The sequence below is a fragment of the Sphaeramia orbicularis genome, chromosome 10 (assembly GCF_902148855.1).
Source record: "Sphaeramia orbicularis chromosome 10, fSphaOr1.1, whole genome shotgun sequence".
NCBI classification, from domain to species: Eukaryota; Metazoa; Chordata; class Actinopteri; order Kurtiformes; family Apogonidae; genus Sphaeramia; species Sphaeramia orbicularis.
In genome coordinates this window covers 3,435,645-3,449,964 of record NC_043966.1, presented here as the reverse complement: position 1 = coordinate 3,449,964, position 14,320 = coordinate 3,435,645, and the positions used below count along the sequence as shown (strand labels likewise).

Sequence of the window (14,320 nt, the reverse complement as noted above, 5' to 3'; positions counted from 1 at the left end):
TGAAAATTATTCTGAATTAACAAAACATTTAGACACTGCAATTTTATCATAAAATTATATAAAAGCAATTAAATACTCCACACACAATGAGATTATATGGAAGAGGATTCATGCCACTGGAAAAAAAAAAGGTCCAATGAATTTTTTAAATTATTATTCTGAGAGAAAAGTCAGAATTCTGATTTTAAACTCAGAATTCTGACTTTTTTTTTTCTCAGAATTCTGACTTTTTTCTCATAATAAGAATAAAAAATCTTGGACCTTAATTAAATGTTTTGTTTCAGTGGCCCTAGTCCTCTTCCATAGATTTAAGTTCTTACATTAAATCAGCAAATTATTACAAACTCTTTATCCATGAACGACTTCTGTGATAAATCATTTTGTTAGTAAAATATTATGGGATGAGATTTAATTTTAATCTTATTTAGGGTCAAATCTTAACGAATCCATAAAAAAAAAAAAAAAAAAAAGTATAATTTTACTGTAACATGATGAAAATCTGCTCAGTGAATTAAAAAGTACACCTTCCATTTTCCATGGAATTAGTTTTATTTTATTCTATTCCTCTGCAGACAAAACGCATTTATGTAAAATATTCTGTCGTTAACTAAACATTTAGACACTCGGCAATTTTATCATAGAATTAAATCAAATAAATTAAATAACCCACACACAATGAGATTATACGCAAGAGGATTCAGGTCACTGGAAATTCTGAATTCACTCAGAATTCTGACATTTTTTCCTCAGAATTGAGTTTTTTTCCTCAGATTTCCGACTTTAATTTCAGAATTCTGACTTTTTTCTCATAATAAAAATATTGGACCTCAATTTATTTCCAGTGGCTCTAATCCTCTTCCATAGTTTTAATTTCTAACATTAAATCGACAAATTATAAGAAATTCTTTATAAATGAACGACTTCCGTAAAAAAATAATTTTGTTAGTAAAATATTACATGATGAGATGTAATTTTAATCTTATTTAGGGTCAAATCTTCACATATCCATTAAAAAAAACACATAAATCTATGTCTGTAACATGATGAAAATCTACTCAGTGGATTAAAAAGTACACTTTCCATTTCCCATGGAATTAGTTTTCATTTTATTCCATTCCTCTGCAGACAAAACGCACTTATGTAAAATACTCTGTTGTATAATAGTCACAGTTTATTAAAAAGACTTTATTACTCACTTTTACCCTTCAAACCCAATGTGACCAAACTTTATTTCGAGTGCAATTTTAGACAGATTTCACAGAGAAAGAGTCTAAAAAATAATAAATCCAAGCCCCCGATGATTCAGATAAAACCCAGAAAAAAAGCAACAACAACCAAAAAAACACTAATAAATCTTCAGGACAGAGAGAAAAGCCAGACGTTGATTTGTTTCCCTCTGCAGATCAGATTTATTCTGCGTTCCGCATGTGATTTACCCCTTCATGTGACAGTTTCCGACACTAACCTTCTATTTACTGATGATTATAAAAGACACACAGTTTGGATTTTTCACAAACTCGTAAAAGAAACGTCGCCACTTCTCAACTGAACTGCATTGGTTTAAAACGGTCAAATAATATATAAAAACTGAACTCCAGTGGCCAGTAACACATCATGTCAAAACCAAAAGAAGAAAAAGGGCAAAATAATGAATAGACAAAGGACCTGGATCTGCCCGTGAGGACGTACATGAACCATCAGAGGACCGACAAACACAGAGCCACATGTTTTCCCTGATATTCGACTGAACGGGAGGGGGGTGGGGGGGGGTCGGATGGTGGAAAACCTCCAGAATAAACGTCTTCAAACCCGGTCGTGCAGATCCGTTTCTCTGCGTCTCGTCCTCTTGGCAGTTTTTTTCTTTTTTTTTTTGTCTGACGGAGTCGATCTTCGTCGCTCAGTTACTGCATCGATCAGTAGAGAACACACACCCACACACACACACACCCACACACACATACACACACACCCACACACACATACACACACACACACACACACACACACACACCGAGCTGTGGGATTGTGGGAGTTCTACACCAGTTTCTTGGCCTCGAAGAAGCTCTTGAGGTGCCTCATCTGCCAGATGCCGATGGCCACCAGGATGAGGGTCTGGACGATGGACCACCACAGGACCCTCTGGTTGGTGCTTTCACTGGTCTGACGGAAACGCTCCTCACGATACTGAGGGAGGAAACACAGACAGCAGGGGGCGCTCAACACTGTGGATCGACTCTGTGTAACCATCTAACACCACAGACAGCAGAGGATCAGACTGCGTTTACACATAGTCAACGGTGGCCACGCCCACTAAAAACGATGGTTTCTAAAACAGGGTTCTTACAGGTTTGTTCCGGTTAAATTGAAGTCTTTTTAAGTCCTTTCTAAGACTACTTAGAACAAAATTTAAACCCCATTTCACACCCTATTTCATGGCTCTACGGACGAAAGTTTGTGACTCCTAGAATTTAGGAAAGCTCATGTGAGCCAGGTCCAGAATGATCTTTTCTCCAACCAGGTGTTATTAAATATGCACTTCCTCATGCTTACTTTTCACTAAACCTTCCTGAAGTCAGTTTTCTCAGGTAAATGCTGCTAGAGTAACGGCTGCGTGTGTGTTGGGCTGAATGTTCTGCAAAGTTAGCGATCATCGGTTCTTAATTTCAGTATAAACTGTCAGGTTGGAACTGAGTTGACTAACGCTACCTTCTTTGCAGCTTTGACATTTAACAGACACATTTAAACACAATAAAGCCAACAAGCTCATGTCAACATAATTTAAGACCCACCATATCAAATTTAACACTGTTTAAATATTTTTTTAAGGTATTAAATGCAGATTTGTAAATTCAAGTTGTTTAAGACTTTTTAAGACCCTGTGGGAACCCTGTAAAAACTCAGGCCAAAGTGAAGATTTCAGCATATCTCCATTTTTTGCATTTGTGTGCAAACAGAAGGAAACAGAGATCTCACACAGACGTCACAGTTTTCAACGGAAATACATTTGTGTCATATGTGTGATTAACGGAAGTAAAAGAAGTAACATTTTGTTGTAATTCTTTTCCGGATTCTGATTGGTTAAAGCAGTGATATTTGTCTTTTTTACAAGTTATTCTTCCTTTTCCCTCATTTCCCTGTGGTCTCCATAAACTGTAAATGCTCTGCTTGGCTCTGAATTCTTCATTCATTCAACTCCACAGGTCCATCTTCAACCCTATTTCTGAGGAATGACACCAGAAAGGTGGTTTGGAGCGCTGGCCCTTTAAATGCACATGAGACACTTCAGGCCCCGCCCCCTCCAGGTTATTGGCTGTGCTGCTCTGTCCTGTTCAACCAACAACTGAACATTTGAGGTAATGGGCTCCAAGTTTGGACAGATTTTCAGTCTGGACTACAACCGCTGATGACGACGAACAATTATGGAGAAAAACTGGAGAAATGTTGGACTGAAGTCTGGACCTGATATGAGCAAATGTGGAGACGCAACGAGTTATAAAACGAAACAAATTAAGCAGGAATTCAAACAGGATGTGAAATCCACTGGATTTTTGCCAGAATGAATCTAAAGCTAGTTTTGTAGCAGCTGGAGGGTTCAAATTCCAACTGTCTGAACTATTAGGGTCCAAATACACAAAGAAATGAAGCACAGACTAAGAACAGTGGGTTTAGATGAATATGAGTCCTTTAAAAGTGCTCCATGTTCTCACCACACCACCATCTACAGGCTTGTCATACTCCTGACGGTGTAGACATATAGCGCTGTGGAAACCAAGATTTTTCTGAAAATGGTCGTATGTTTGACACCCCTGCTATAAGGCCTCCCAGTAAAACAGGCCACATAAGTTCATTACCTCCACCAACGAGGTTATGTTTTTGTCAGCATTGGTTTGTCTGTTTGTTTGTCTGCAACATAACTCAAAAAGTTATGGACAGATTTGGATGAAAATTTCAGGAAATGTTGATACTGGCACAAAGAACAAATGATTAAATTTTGGTGGTGATCGGGGGTGGGGGGGCCACGGGGGCCCACTGATCTGCCTTGGCGGAGGTCTGCGCTCCCCGAGTGCTTCTAGTTTGTGTTGTTTTTCCAATTAAAGTGTCAGGAAATGTCTTATTTGCTAAATCTTTTGCACCTTTTTTTAGGCAGAATTTAATTTTCAATATGTGTCCATTCCATATTATCATTCTTCATTCATTTTCTGAACCTGCTTTGTCCTCACTAGGGTCACGGGGTTACCTGGAGCCTATCCCAGCTACTTTTAGGTGAAGGAGGTGTACACCCTGGACATGTCACCAGTTCATCGCAGGACTGAATTATTATTATTATATGTAATAAACACCTAAAAAAGAGAGTTATAGAATTTTTTTTTTTTTTTAAATAACTTGAGTTTTTATCATATTTACTATAAAAACAACTGTAAATGTGCATAATGACACTTTGTGAGATCATCGACATAAACTTTCAACTCTTTTCCATGTGTTCAGACATGTTGTAGCCTGATGCGACACCAGAACCCACTGACCCTCTGGTAGTTCTGCTCCTTCTGGATCTGGTCCACCTGCTCCACCAGCTGACGGACTCTCAGCTGCAGCTCCGTCAGTTTGTCTTTGGCAGCGATCTCGGCGTAGTTGTTGGCGTGTTCTCCCACCTGGATGTCCAGGTGAACCCTCTGCACACACACAGAACACAAAGAGCTCAGGTTTACATTCAAAGATTCAAAGCGTTTTATTGTCATGTGCTCAGTCAAAGGAACAGGTTTCCCTGTACAATGAAAATCTGACTTTGCCGTCCATAATGAACGCCAAGAGAATTTAGGATGTGCAAAAACAGAATAATTTAAGTAGGAAATTAAAACAAACAAAACATAGCGGCATTTAAGAATGGGATGCAAAAGAGAATGAGCACAAAATATAAAAAATCTAAACTACTATTATTAAGAGAAAAAATATATTTACATAAATGTGTAATGTATGGGTAACTGTGCAAACTGTCAGAGATGAACTGTATGATATAAATATATATAATTATATAATAAATATAATTATCTGATTCTGACAGTTATTGGATTTTAATGGTCATGTAAACAGACTCAATGAGACTCAGTGATGTGTTTCAGTGTTTCTCCACAGATCCGTAAATAAACCCGGTTCCAGGTGACACTGCTGTAGTCCGTCATCACTCACCAACATGCCTCCAGCGAACAGGGAGAACTTGGAGGAGTTGGAGTGGAGGCAGATCTGGTGTTCTCCAGGCGTATGCGACGTGAAGGTGAAGCGTCCTTCAGAGCCGTACTGTCGAGACAGAATCACCTGCAAGAAACAGAAAAAAACACAAACACCTGCGGTTAAATCCTGACCGACACCATCAGCGGTTTGGGTCCGTTAGACGCTGCTTCACCTTATCATCAGGGTCTTTGACTTCCACGAACATCCCCAGGCCCTGAGTGGCCGGCAGGTACTCCTCCCTCTGCTTATCGTACAGCTGAGTCCGGTAGTTTCCTGCACAGACACACATTGGACTGGGATTACTATCACACAAGCATTTATTTAACCCTTTAACCCCTGAGCCCTGATTCCAGGTAAAGGTTCTGCTGTGAATGTGCGTCTGTTTCAGGTTCATTAAAGCTGCTGTGAGTTTGTGCTTGTGTTCCTTTTCTTCAGTGGTTTTGTTGTACTGTGTGTTTTAGGGTCAAAACAGGTGGAAGAACAGAAAAAGACAAAGAGAGGAACTTATGTTTGACGGGTTTGGACTAAATAAGGCACTAGAATGGACATCAATAAGAGATTTAGGATGTTGAACATGAACTGTGAACTGTAAAACACTGAACAACAACAAGGATTTGAATTTGGTCCCAGTAGTTTATGTTTTGGCTCTTTTTTTTCTATATCAGTCCAGCTGATTTTTGACACCTGTTTAACTCCATAAAGCAGTTACATGGTCAAAACTCAGTAAAAACACAGTAAAAAATAAAGTAAAATCACCACAACACTGGAAAAAAACAGTAAAAATGGCAAAAAAAAAAAAATCCCAAACCATCTATTTTCATAGTGAGTCTGTCTCACTCACTGCTCTGTGTTTTACCCACCATTCCACAGGTGGCAGGGGGTGAACTGAGCATGCTCAGATGTCTACGGAAAGAACAAGGTCTATTCTTGATCTGACATATCTGACATGTGATCAACTTGTTGCATTTGGTACTTCTCGAATAACAGAGTTAATGGTAGTATAAATGGTGGATTAAGTGATCCTGATCCTGTTTTTGTAAATCCATAGATCGTCTCCTCAGTGCTGTCGGGTCTGTTTGTGCACTCAAACACATTTCCGTTCTGGGATTACTGGAATATTCTCACTCGTGCACAGAACAGGAGGAATATGAGCTTCTGAAGGAAGGGTGTGTTTGTTTAACATGAGCTCAAACATCAACCTCTCTCAGGAATCACTAACTCCATCTAGAACTTGTACAGACAGTTGGCTGCTCAGGTTATTCTGCCCAATGGTAACAGATTATTTTCATACTAAAGGGTGATGAACTGTTCTGTCTCTTTAGTAAAAGGTTTTCTCACTTCAAACCCAGATGTCACAGTTTTCCTTCAGTGATTACATGCATCAAGCGCTGGCTGATCTGTGTGGAGCTGAGACTTTGACAGATACAAACAATTACAACAACACCTTCAGCAGCTTCTTTTCTGACTACAGGTGAGAAAACTAACTATAAATATAAATGGACCTGTTACTGTTTCACACTGATGTGAAAATAGAAGTAATTCCTCTAAGCTTCTGCACTGTGCCACAGTTGAAGTAATAAGACTGTCATTTGCGGTTTTACGTTATTCAGAAAAGATGAGACAATGTCAAAGACAAAAGACGATGAAATTAACATAAGATGACAATATGATAAATAAAGACAAAAACACACCTGTAATGGTGCTTATATCATTCATCTGAGCACAATGTGAACTCTTCATTCAACTGGAGAAACATGAACTGGAACACCAGAACAGTTCACATATTCAGTCCTTTAACCTGATTAGACATACACCAGTCTATTATGACAACTATTACAACAAGGTGTGCATTACTCTGGGAATAATAAAGTATTCTAAATCTGAATCCGATATGTCAACACAATCAAACATCAAAACACTGATACATATGGAAGTGTCTAAACTGAGAATATGGACAAATTAACTCTCAAAATCTAGGACAAAAACGCACATCATGTTAACTATAATGATAACGACGATGTAATTATTTCTTCTGGCTTCTTAACAGCTCCTGTTTGTGTAGAGATTAGATAACAGACCCCAAAATTCAAGTATAAATCAACATTGGAATTAGTGATTGACACTGTGTAGGTGAAAGGCATGTAAAACACATTAGTAAATTCTATTTTATTTTGTAGCTCATGTAAAACTCCTGTGTAAATCTGCATTTCTTTCCATATGTTTGAAGGTAAATTTAATCTCTTTAACCAGCAAATCCTCTGCTCTTTGTGATTTACTCTATCCTAGCTGATTGACCAAGGATTCAGTGATAATCAGTGAAGACAGATGTAGGTTAGCAGCCAAAACAACCTAATTTAATTAGTGAATAAAATGTAAAAACCGGCTGACTTCCTACCAATGTTAAAACGCCCCTATATCCCCAACAACCACGGATAACAGTAGTTTAAAGTGTTCAAATAGTAATGATGACTGTGCGTGTTGTTATTGTGTCTGTTAATAAACTTGTGAGAGGTAAAATGGGTTTTAATAATCTTTTCAGACTTTGTCAGAACATATTAGTTAACTTTAGCCGATTAGCTCCACTTAGCGGTTAGCATTAGCCGGTAGCTCCTTCCGCCTCTGACACTCACCGATAATCATCGTCTCGTCTGGGATTTCCTCTATGAAACATTTCTTCTCGGTTTCTCCGATGTGAAAGTACAAAGAGGAGACGAAACTGTAGAAAACGTTGAGGAGTAAAACTGACAACACACACGACCGCATCCTGACAGCCGCCATCTTCCTGCCGGGAGAGAACGCAAGTGAGCATGCGCGGACACAGCAGTGCCACGTTAGCCCTCGCTCTGTTCTGGGCCAATCACAACACGGATGGTGGCTGCTGGGTAATGTAGTGTTAAAGATAAAATCTGATGACCATGAAAAGATGACAAACTGTGTTTTACACCAATTTTTGCATGTATTGATAGGATTTGTGGATCAACAGGTATTAAACAGTTTTATCAGTGGATGGTTTTGGTCGACGGTGGATGTTTGGTGTTTTAAAGACATAAAGTCACACTGTATCTCAGTATAGTCTCCTTTGATGTAAAACTGTTTGTTGAAGTTTGAAAATCTCATAAAAGGAATAAATGTTTCCATTAAATGTGAGCAAAACAGAGTAAAAAGAATCATCTACTTTTTAAATTTATTTTATAATTTTAAGCAAAAGTATAAAGTACAGCCGCTTAACGCAACAAACACATCATTACATCTATTAAACAAATACATGACAAACATTCTCCAATTTGGGAAAAGTCATGAAATTAAAAATTTTGCACATTTTTGGAAAAGTCATGGACTTTTTTTTCCCACTCTGTGATAAAAATGTGTCAGATTTAGATTCTGCAGAAAAGTCAACCTCAGGGTTTTCCTTTGGCTTTTTGACACTGTTGTTTGATAAAATGATAATTAAAATAATAATTTATAGAAATGTCGTATTAGTTTAATAGTTTTTCTAAGGACTGAAGTTCCACAGTTGTGAAGAAATGGGAAAAAATCAAAGAAAGTCTATGTGGAAAAAGAAACGACTTAGAGCTACAGGAGTCAAAACCTAAATTCTATAGAAGAAATAAAATAAAAACATTAGAAATATTTTCAGATTTTCAATGTTTTATTTTTTTTATTGTATTGAAATTAAGTTTTTTAAGTAAAATTATAATTTTTGTATAAAAAACATACCTTTTGTTTTCTTTTGTGGGTATTTCTTTATATTTCACTGCATTCCATGAATTATTTCTTCTTAAATGTTTGTGAATTTTTTAATGAGAAATAAAAACTATATTTATCCTCTGAACATAACCTTTTATGTAGTTAACAGTAGTACCGTCATCCTCCTGCAGGGGGAGTCCAGGCTTCACCACTACGGTTTAATGAACAACAGAAGAAGACGCACTTCCTCCAAGCCGTTTCCATGGTGATCAAATATGGCGCCGGGTAAGTCCGTCCATCACACATTGTTCAACCAAATAAGTCTGAAAATACTGCACATGTGAAGTTTTTAAACCGGTGTGTGTTTTATTATGTAACTATAAACTCACAAACTGAGACAAATCAGGATGAAAAAAAAAACGGAACCGAAATGAGTCGTTTTTTTGTGGATCTTCGGACTAGTTGTATCCTATTAAATCTCATCAGGGTTCGTTATGGTTCATTTTCTGCCGTTTCTTTATAATGTCTCTTTTCTAAAAATCGAAAACTACAACCGTTTGGTTTCAGTAACTTTATACTTTAAACATCAGTGGATCCAGTATGATGTTTTTTTTTTTTTTTCCAGAGATGCTAAAACTGTGCCCCTCGTGCATTCATGTATGAACAAAAATATCCAAAAATAATACTTAAATATAGTTTTTAAAGACTGTTCACAGGCTTTGGGGACTTGTTTATTTTCTTTTAAAGTTGTATTATTGATACATCTCTAACTTACAGCAGCAAAAAAAAGCACCTACGGTTGTATTTATACAAAATATGTACATAAGAGAAAGAATAAATAAATCAATCAAATAAATAGATGAACAGACAGTGAACAATGTAAAGGCTGATGTTTGATTTTCTTCTGTTCATGAAGAATGTTGTGAATGCTCAGTCATTGGAGGCACCAGTGATTGGAAGATCTCAGTTTAGATTTGGTTCATTTTACTAGTGCATAAGTTGACTTAGTTTTATCTTATTTTGAAGAATCAACGGGTGTTAATTGAGTTTTTATTAAATGTAAGACGCATGATATCACTGGTTTACAACAGAAATGATGATTAAAGGCAAATAGATTTTATTATACATGTTGAACAGTTTACATCAGAGAAAAATACATGTTGTGAATGGTCTGAAAACATCATCAGTCTTGGAAAAAATCTGACATTTTGCCTGAAAAAATGATCAACTGTAACTGACAAAGTAAATATCAGGAGATTTCAGTTTAGTTCTAACGTTGCATTAGTTGATGTAGTTTTGTCTTATTTAGTGTTAACTGAGTTATTTGGATGCATAATATCAGTTAAATACATATTATTATTATTATTATTATTATTATTATTATTATTATTATTATTATTACACATGAACAATTTAAATCAGAGGGAAAAAAAACTGATTCCAGCTGATTCTGAATTGTTCATTGTATGTTTTGTTTATACAAAGCTGTTGAATTGTGATGATTCTATAATACCAGTATTATCTGTAATGTAGTTTTATTGTGTACCCGTTGTTTTTAAACAGTGTTTTTGTTCTCGTGTCCCAACAGGAAGTCCATCCATCGTATCCTTTACATCAGGGCTGTCAGACACACGGCCCATGGGCCAAAACCAGTCCGACCTGTGGGATGAATTCGGAAAGCGCAAAAATGACACTGGAGATATGAACAGTCAATGGAGTTGGACTGGTTTTAGTTCAGGTTCCACATTCAGACCAGTATGATCTACAGTAAAACAACAGAATAAAAACCCTTTAACAATAAAATGTCAACAACCTGAAAATTAAATGCAATTTTAACAATATCAGAATCAGAATACTTTAACAATTTCCAAGGGGAAATTATTGTATGTAACAGTTGTTCCATTCAAATAAAATAAAAGCAGCAGGAAGGAAATTAATACAACAAAAAAGAAAAAAATATCTAAATAAATAAACAAATAAATACCTTTGTAGATCAACTGTGATCTGTAAGTTGTGTTAATAATAAGAGAAGACATAATATTGTAGAAATTATTCTTATTTTAGTTCCAAACTATACAACAATATTTTAGCACTTATTTATGTATATTTATTTAATTATCAGATTAATAATATTTGGTCTAGTAAATATTGTACAATGACGTGTCCACAGAAAGTTGTGGGAGTCGACTTTATATTTTCCCGCCCACCGCTGACGAACCAATCATCAGAGAGCACCACGCCTGCAACTCATCCTGACTCCAAACACAGCCAACAAAAAGAGAGGGAAAGAGAAGAACACACCCATACCTAAAAAAAGTACTAAAACTCAACAGAATATCACTAACCCTTCACAGTAGGTTGTAGATGGTTCGGAACACACTGGAACCAGGACTGTGGGCTGAAACAGGAGCTCGGACCCGTTTCACTGTGGTTTATCTGAAGGCCTTCCGTCCTTAACGCCTGGTGTCCAGCTGTCGTCCACTCCTCTGCAGATCCTCTTCTACCTGAACCGCTGGTACTTCAGCGCCTTCATCCTGGCGGAGATCCTCATGTTCATCTATAAACGTACGTTCACGTCCACAGGCTTTAACAGGTTAAAGAATAGAGACATTATGTGGACAAAAGTATGTGGACACGTTGAATTCAGGTGTTCTTTTCGAACAGGAGTCTGGGATAAAAAACAATACGACTAATGTTAGAATATAGTTTTATATGATGGGATAAATATCAGTGCATTGGTTAGTTTGGGTTAAATTATTATCTTAATTTCCAAAATGACTCAGAGATGGATTTGACTGAATTTATATCAACATTTATTTTGTTTGTTTTTTTTTTTAACCATGACTCTGATTTTAAATGTTCTTCCTCTAAATGTCTCAAATATTTTTCCTGCTCTGACTGTAAATAATAATTTCCTACCACAACTAACCATCTACTGTCATCACATCTGACTGAGGAAGAAAAATCTACCATTAAACTTTAAGGAAATGTTGCTGTTTCTAAACTATATGGACATAAATATTGGGACACATCATGTCTACAGCTGTAAGACGTCCTGTTCATGAGGATTGGAGATAAAAACATCGATATTTCCTAAAAGTTTAACCCTTAAAGACCCAAACATCCACTGTCGACCTAAACCATCTACTGATCTAAACTGTTTAATACCTGTTGATCCACTAACCCTATCAATACATGTCAATAATTGACGTTCAGAGGCTCCATAGTTACCGTGGAAACACCGTCATCTTCTACAACATTGTTTCACCAGTAAAACCCATGGAGTTGGATCAATGACAGTGGATAGAGACATTTATTTTTATGCTCAGTTGATAATAATTTGGTTCAAATTCTCTCAACATTGATTTTTTTTGTTTGTTTTTTTAATCCATGACTCTGATTTGAAATGTTCTACCTCTAACTTTCAAAAATATTTTTCCTGCTCTGACTGTAAATAAGAATTTTCTTCCTCATCTAAACATCTGAGATGAAAGTTCATCACATGTGACTGAGGAAAAAATTCTACCATTAAACTACGGTGAAATATTGATGTTTCTATGTCCGATCCTCATGAACAGGACATCTTACAGTTGTAAACATGATGTGTCCCAATATTTATGTCCATATACTTTAGAAACATCAATGTTTCCTTAAAGTTTAATGGGAGACCACTTTAAACCAAACTAACCAATGCAATGATATTTATCCCATAATACAAAACTATATTCTGACATTAGTCATTATTGTTTTGGATCCCAGACCCCTGTTAAAAAAGAAACATCTGTCCCAATACTTTTGTCCACACAGCGTAAGTTCATTAGTTTAATAGTTTCACTGAGTATTTGAAGTGAATGTGAAAATATCTGAGAGAATTTTAATTTTCATCCAAGTCGACTTCATTAAAATATATAAATAAGAACCAGATGTGGACACTGTGATGGTTTTAAATGTTTAATCTGTTGAATATGTTCAAGGTGTGTGTGAGTCATATGTGACCTGTGTGTTCTCCAGTTCTCATCCTCCCGTACCCGACTGATAACGCAGTTCTGGACCTGGTTCTGCTCTTCTTCTTCCTCTGTCTGGAGATCCTCAGACTCTTCTACGGTGAGAAACAAACTGCCTGGTTCTCTGCTGCCACCGTGTGGACCACAGACGCCACTGCAGCTCTGAACTTATTTAAAAAAAAAAGGAAAATGTGACATTAAACTGTTTACTTTTACAAAGTATCCATTCACAAAAAGTGTGAATAAGCTGAGCAAACATGAACAACATGAAATATTGTAATATCGTTCTCTGAACACTGGTTTATTGTATATTTTTATCATATTTGATAATCCGTTCTGACTCTATCTTGTTTATTTCTTTTCTTTTTGACTGCGTGCTTCTTACCTACTCCATGTACCATGTTTACCACTGTAGCATATCCGCTGTCATGTGACCCGTTTACTTCTGTGGCAGTAAATATGATTCTGATCTGAGCCCCTGAAACCACATTGTTCTGAATGTGGAACCTGAACTAAAATGATTGGTTCTTCAAATCTTCAGAGTAATGTTTGAGTTTCAGATCCATCCCATGGGGGGGTGGACCCTGTGGTGTCCGGTTTTGGTCCACGGGTCGTATGTTTGACACCCCTGGCCTAAATCCATACCTTGGGTCCATATGACAGGACTGTGGTGGTTCTGCTGGTCTGAGGTGGACCCATGTGGATGAATGGGCTCCTGTTGTGTACGTCCAGTCTGAACCCCGCTGTTCTGTCCCGGTTCTGGTCCCGGTCCAGGTCAGAAGGGGAACCTGTGTGAGCGTCCCCTCTACTCGGGCCTGTCGCTCTTCGTCCTGCTGCCTTGCTCCGCCTTGGCTGTTTACTACCTGCTGCTGCAGACGTTTGTCCTGAGGCTGGAGCTGGTCCTGAACGCCGTCCTGCTCTGCTTCTACGTCCTCCAGTTCCTGCTCGGACTCCTGTCGCTCTCCTCGTTCTCCAGGTCGGACTCGGACCGGAACCGTCCGCTCCGTACGTTCAGGAGGATTCACACTCACACTGTTTTCTTCTTCTAGGTCCAGAGTTTACTGAAGCAGAACCACAGACCGACATCCGACTGGAAATACGACACAAACTGATCCAGTATGTGGACAAAAGTATGTGGACACGTTGGACCCAGGTGTTTGTGTTCTAACAGGAGTCTGGGATCCAAAACAATAAGGACGAATGTCAGAACAGAGTTTCATATGATGGGATAAATGTCATTGGTTAGTTTGGGTTAAATTGTTATATTTGTTTCCAAAACGACTCAGAGATGGTTTGGACTGAATTTATATCAACATTTATTTATTGATTGATTATTTATTTATCCATGACTCTGATTTTCAATGTTCTCCCTCTAAATTTATAAAATATTTTTCCTTCTCTGA

The 14,320-nt window shown here is 37.3% G+C and overlaps 2 protein-coding genes across 2 annotated transcripts; one reads left to right on the top strand and one right to left on the bottom strand.

The window, feature by feature from the left end:
• Positions 1–1,087: 1,087 nt before the first annotated feature.
• On the bottom strand, positions 1,088–8,028 carry LOC115427313 (transmembrane emp24 domain-containing protein 9). Its single transcript, XM_030145825.1, has 5 exons — positions 7,857–8,028; positions 5,399–5,499; positions 5,185–5,310; positions 4,524–4,670; positions 1,088–2,184 (listed from the first exon to the last, which is right to left on the bottom strand). Exons 1-5 carry the CDS (start codon positions 8,002–8,004, stop codon positions 2,035–2,037), a joined length of 672 nt encoding a protein of 223 aa, XP_030001685.1. The 5' UTR covers positions 8,005–8,028; the 3' UTR covers positions 1,088–2,034.
• A 1,138-nt stretch (positions 8,029–9,166) lies between these two features.
• Positions 9,167–14,240, top strand: LOC115427314 (transmembrane protein 216-like). Its single transcript, XM_030145826.1, has 6 exons — positions 9,167–9,198; positions 10,502–10,515; positions 11,385–11,478; positions 12,925–13,017; positions 13,692–13,893; positions 13,967–14,240. Exons 1-6 carry the CDS (start codon positions 9,189–9,191, stop codon positions 13,980–13,982), a joined length of 429 nt encoding a protein of 142 aa, XP_030001686.1. The 5' UTR covers positions 9,167–9,188; the 3' UTR covers positions 13,983–14,240.
• The last annotated feature ends 80 nt before the right edge of the window (positions 14,241–14,320 follow it).

Excerpts from the sequence above, each read along its gene's own strand:
- LOC115427313 (XM_030145825.1), bottom strand. The coding sequence starts at position 8,004 with ATGGCGGCTGTCAGGATGCGGTCGTGTGTGTTGTCAGTTTTACTCCTC. Across the intron at positions 4,671-5,184 it reads TGTTCGCTGGAGGCATGTTG|AGGGTTCACCTGGACATCCA; the intron begins GTGAGTGATGAC and ends GTGTGTGTGCAG. Across the intron at positions 2,185-4,523 it reads AGGAGCAGAACTACCAGAGG|TATCGTGAGGAGCGTTTCCG; the intron begins GTCAGTGGGTTC and ends TTCCTCCCTCAG.
- LOC115427314 (XM_030145826.1), top strand. Across the intron at positions 11,479-12,924 it reads CCTCATGTTCATCTATAAAC|TTCTCATCCTCCCGTACCCG; the intron begins GTACGTTCACGT and ends TGTGTTCTCCAG. Across the intron at positions 13,018-13,691 it reads GATCCTCAGACTCTTCTACG|GTCAGAAGGGGAACCTGTGT; the intron begins GTGAGAAACAAA and ends GTCCCGGTCCAG.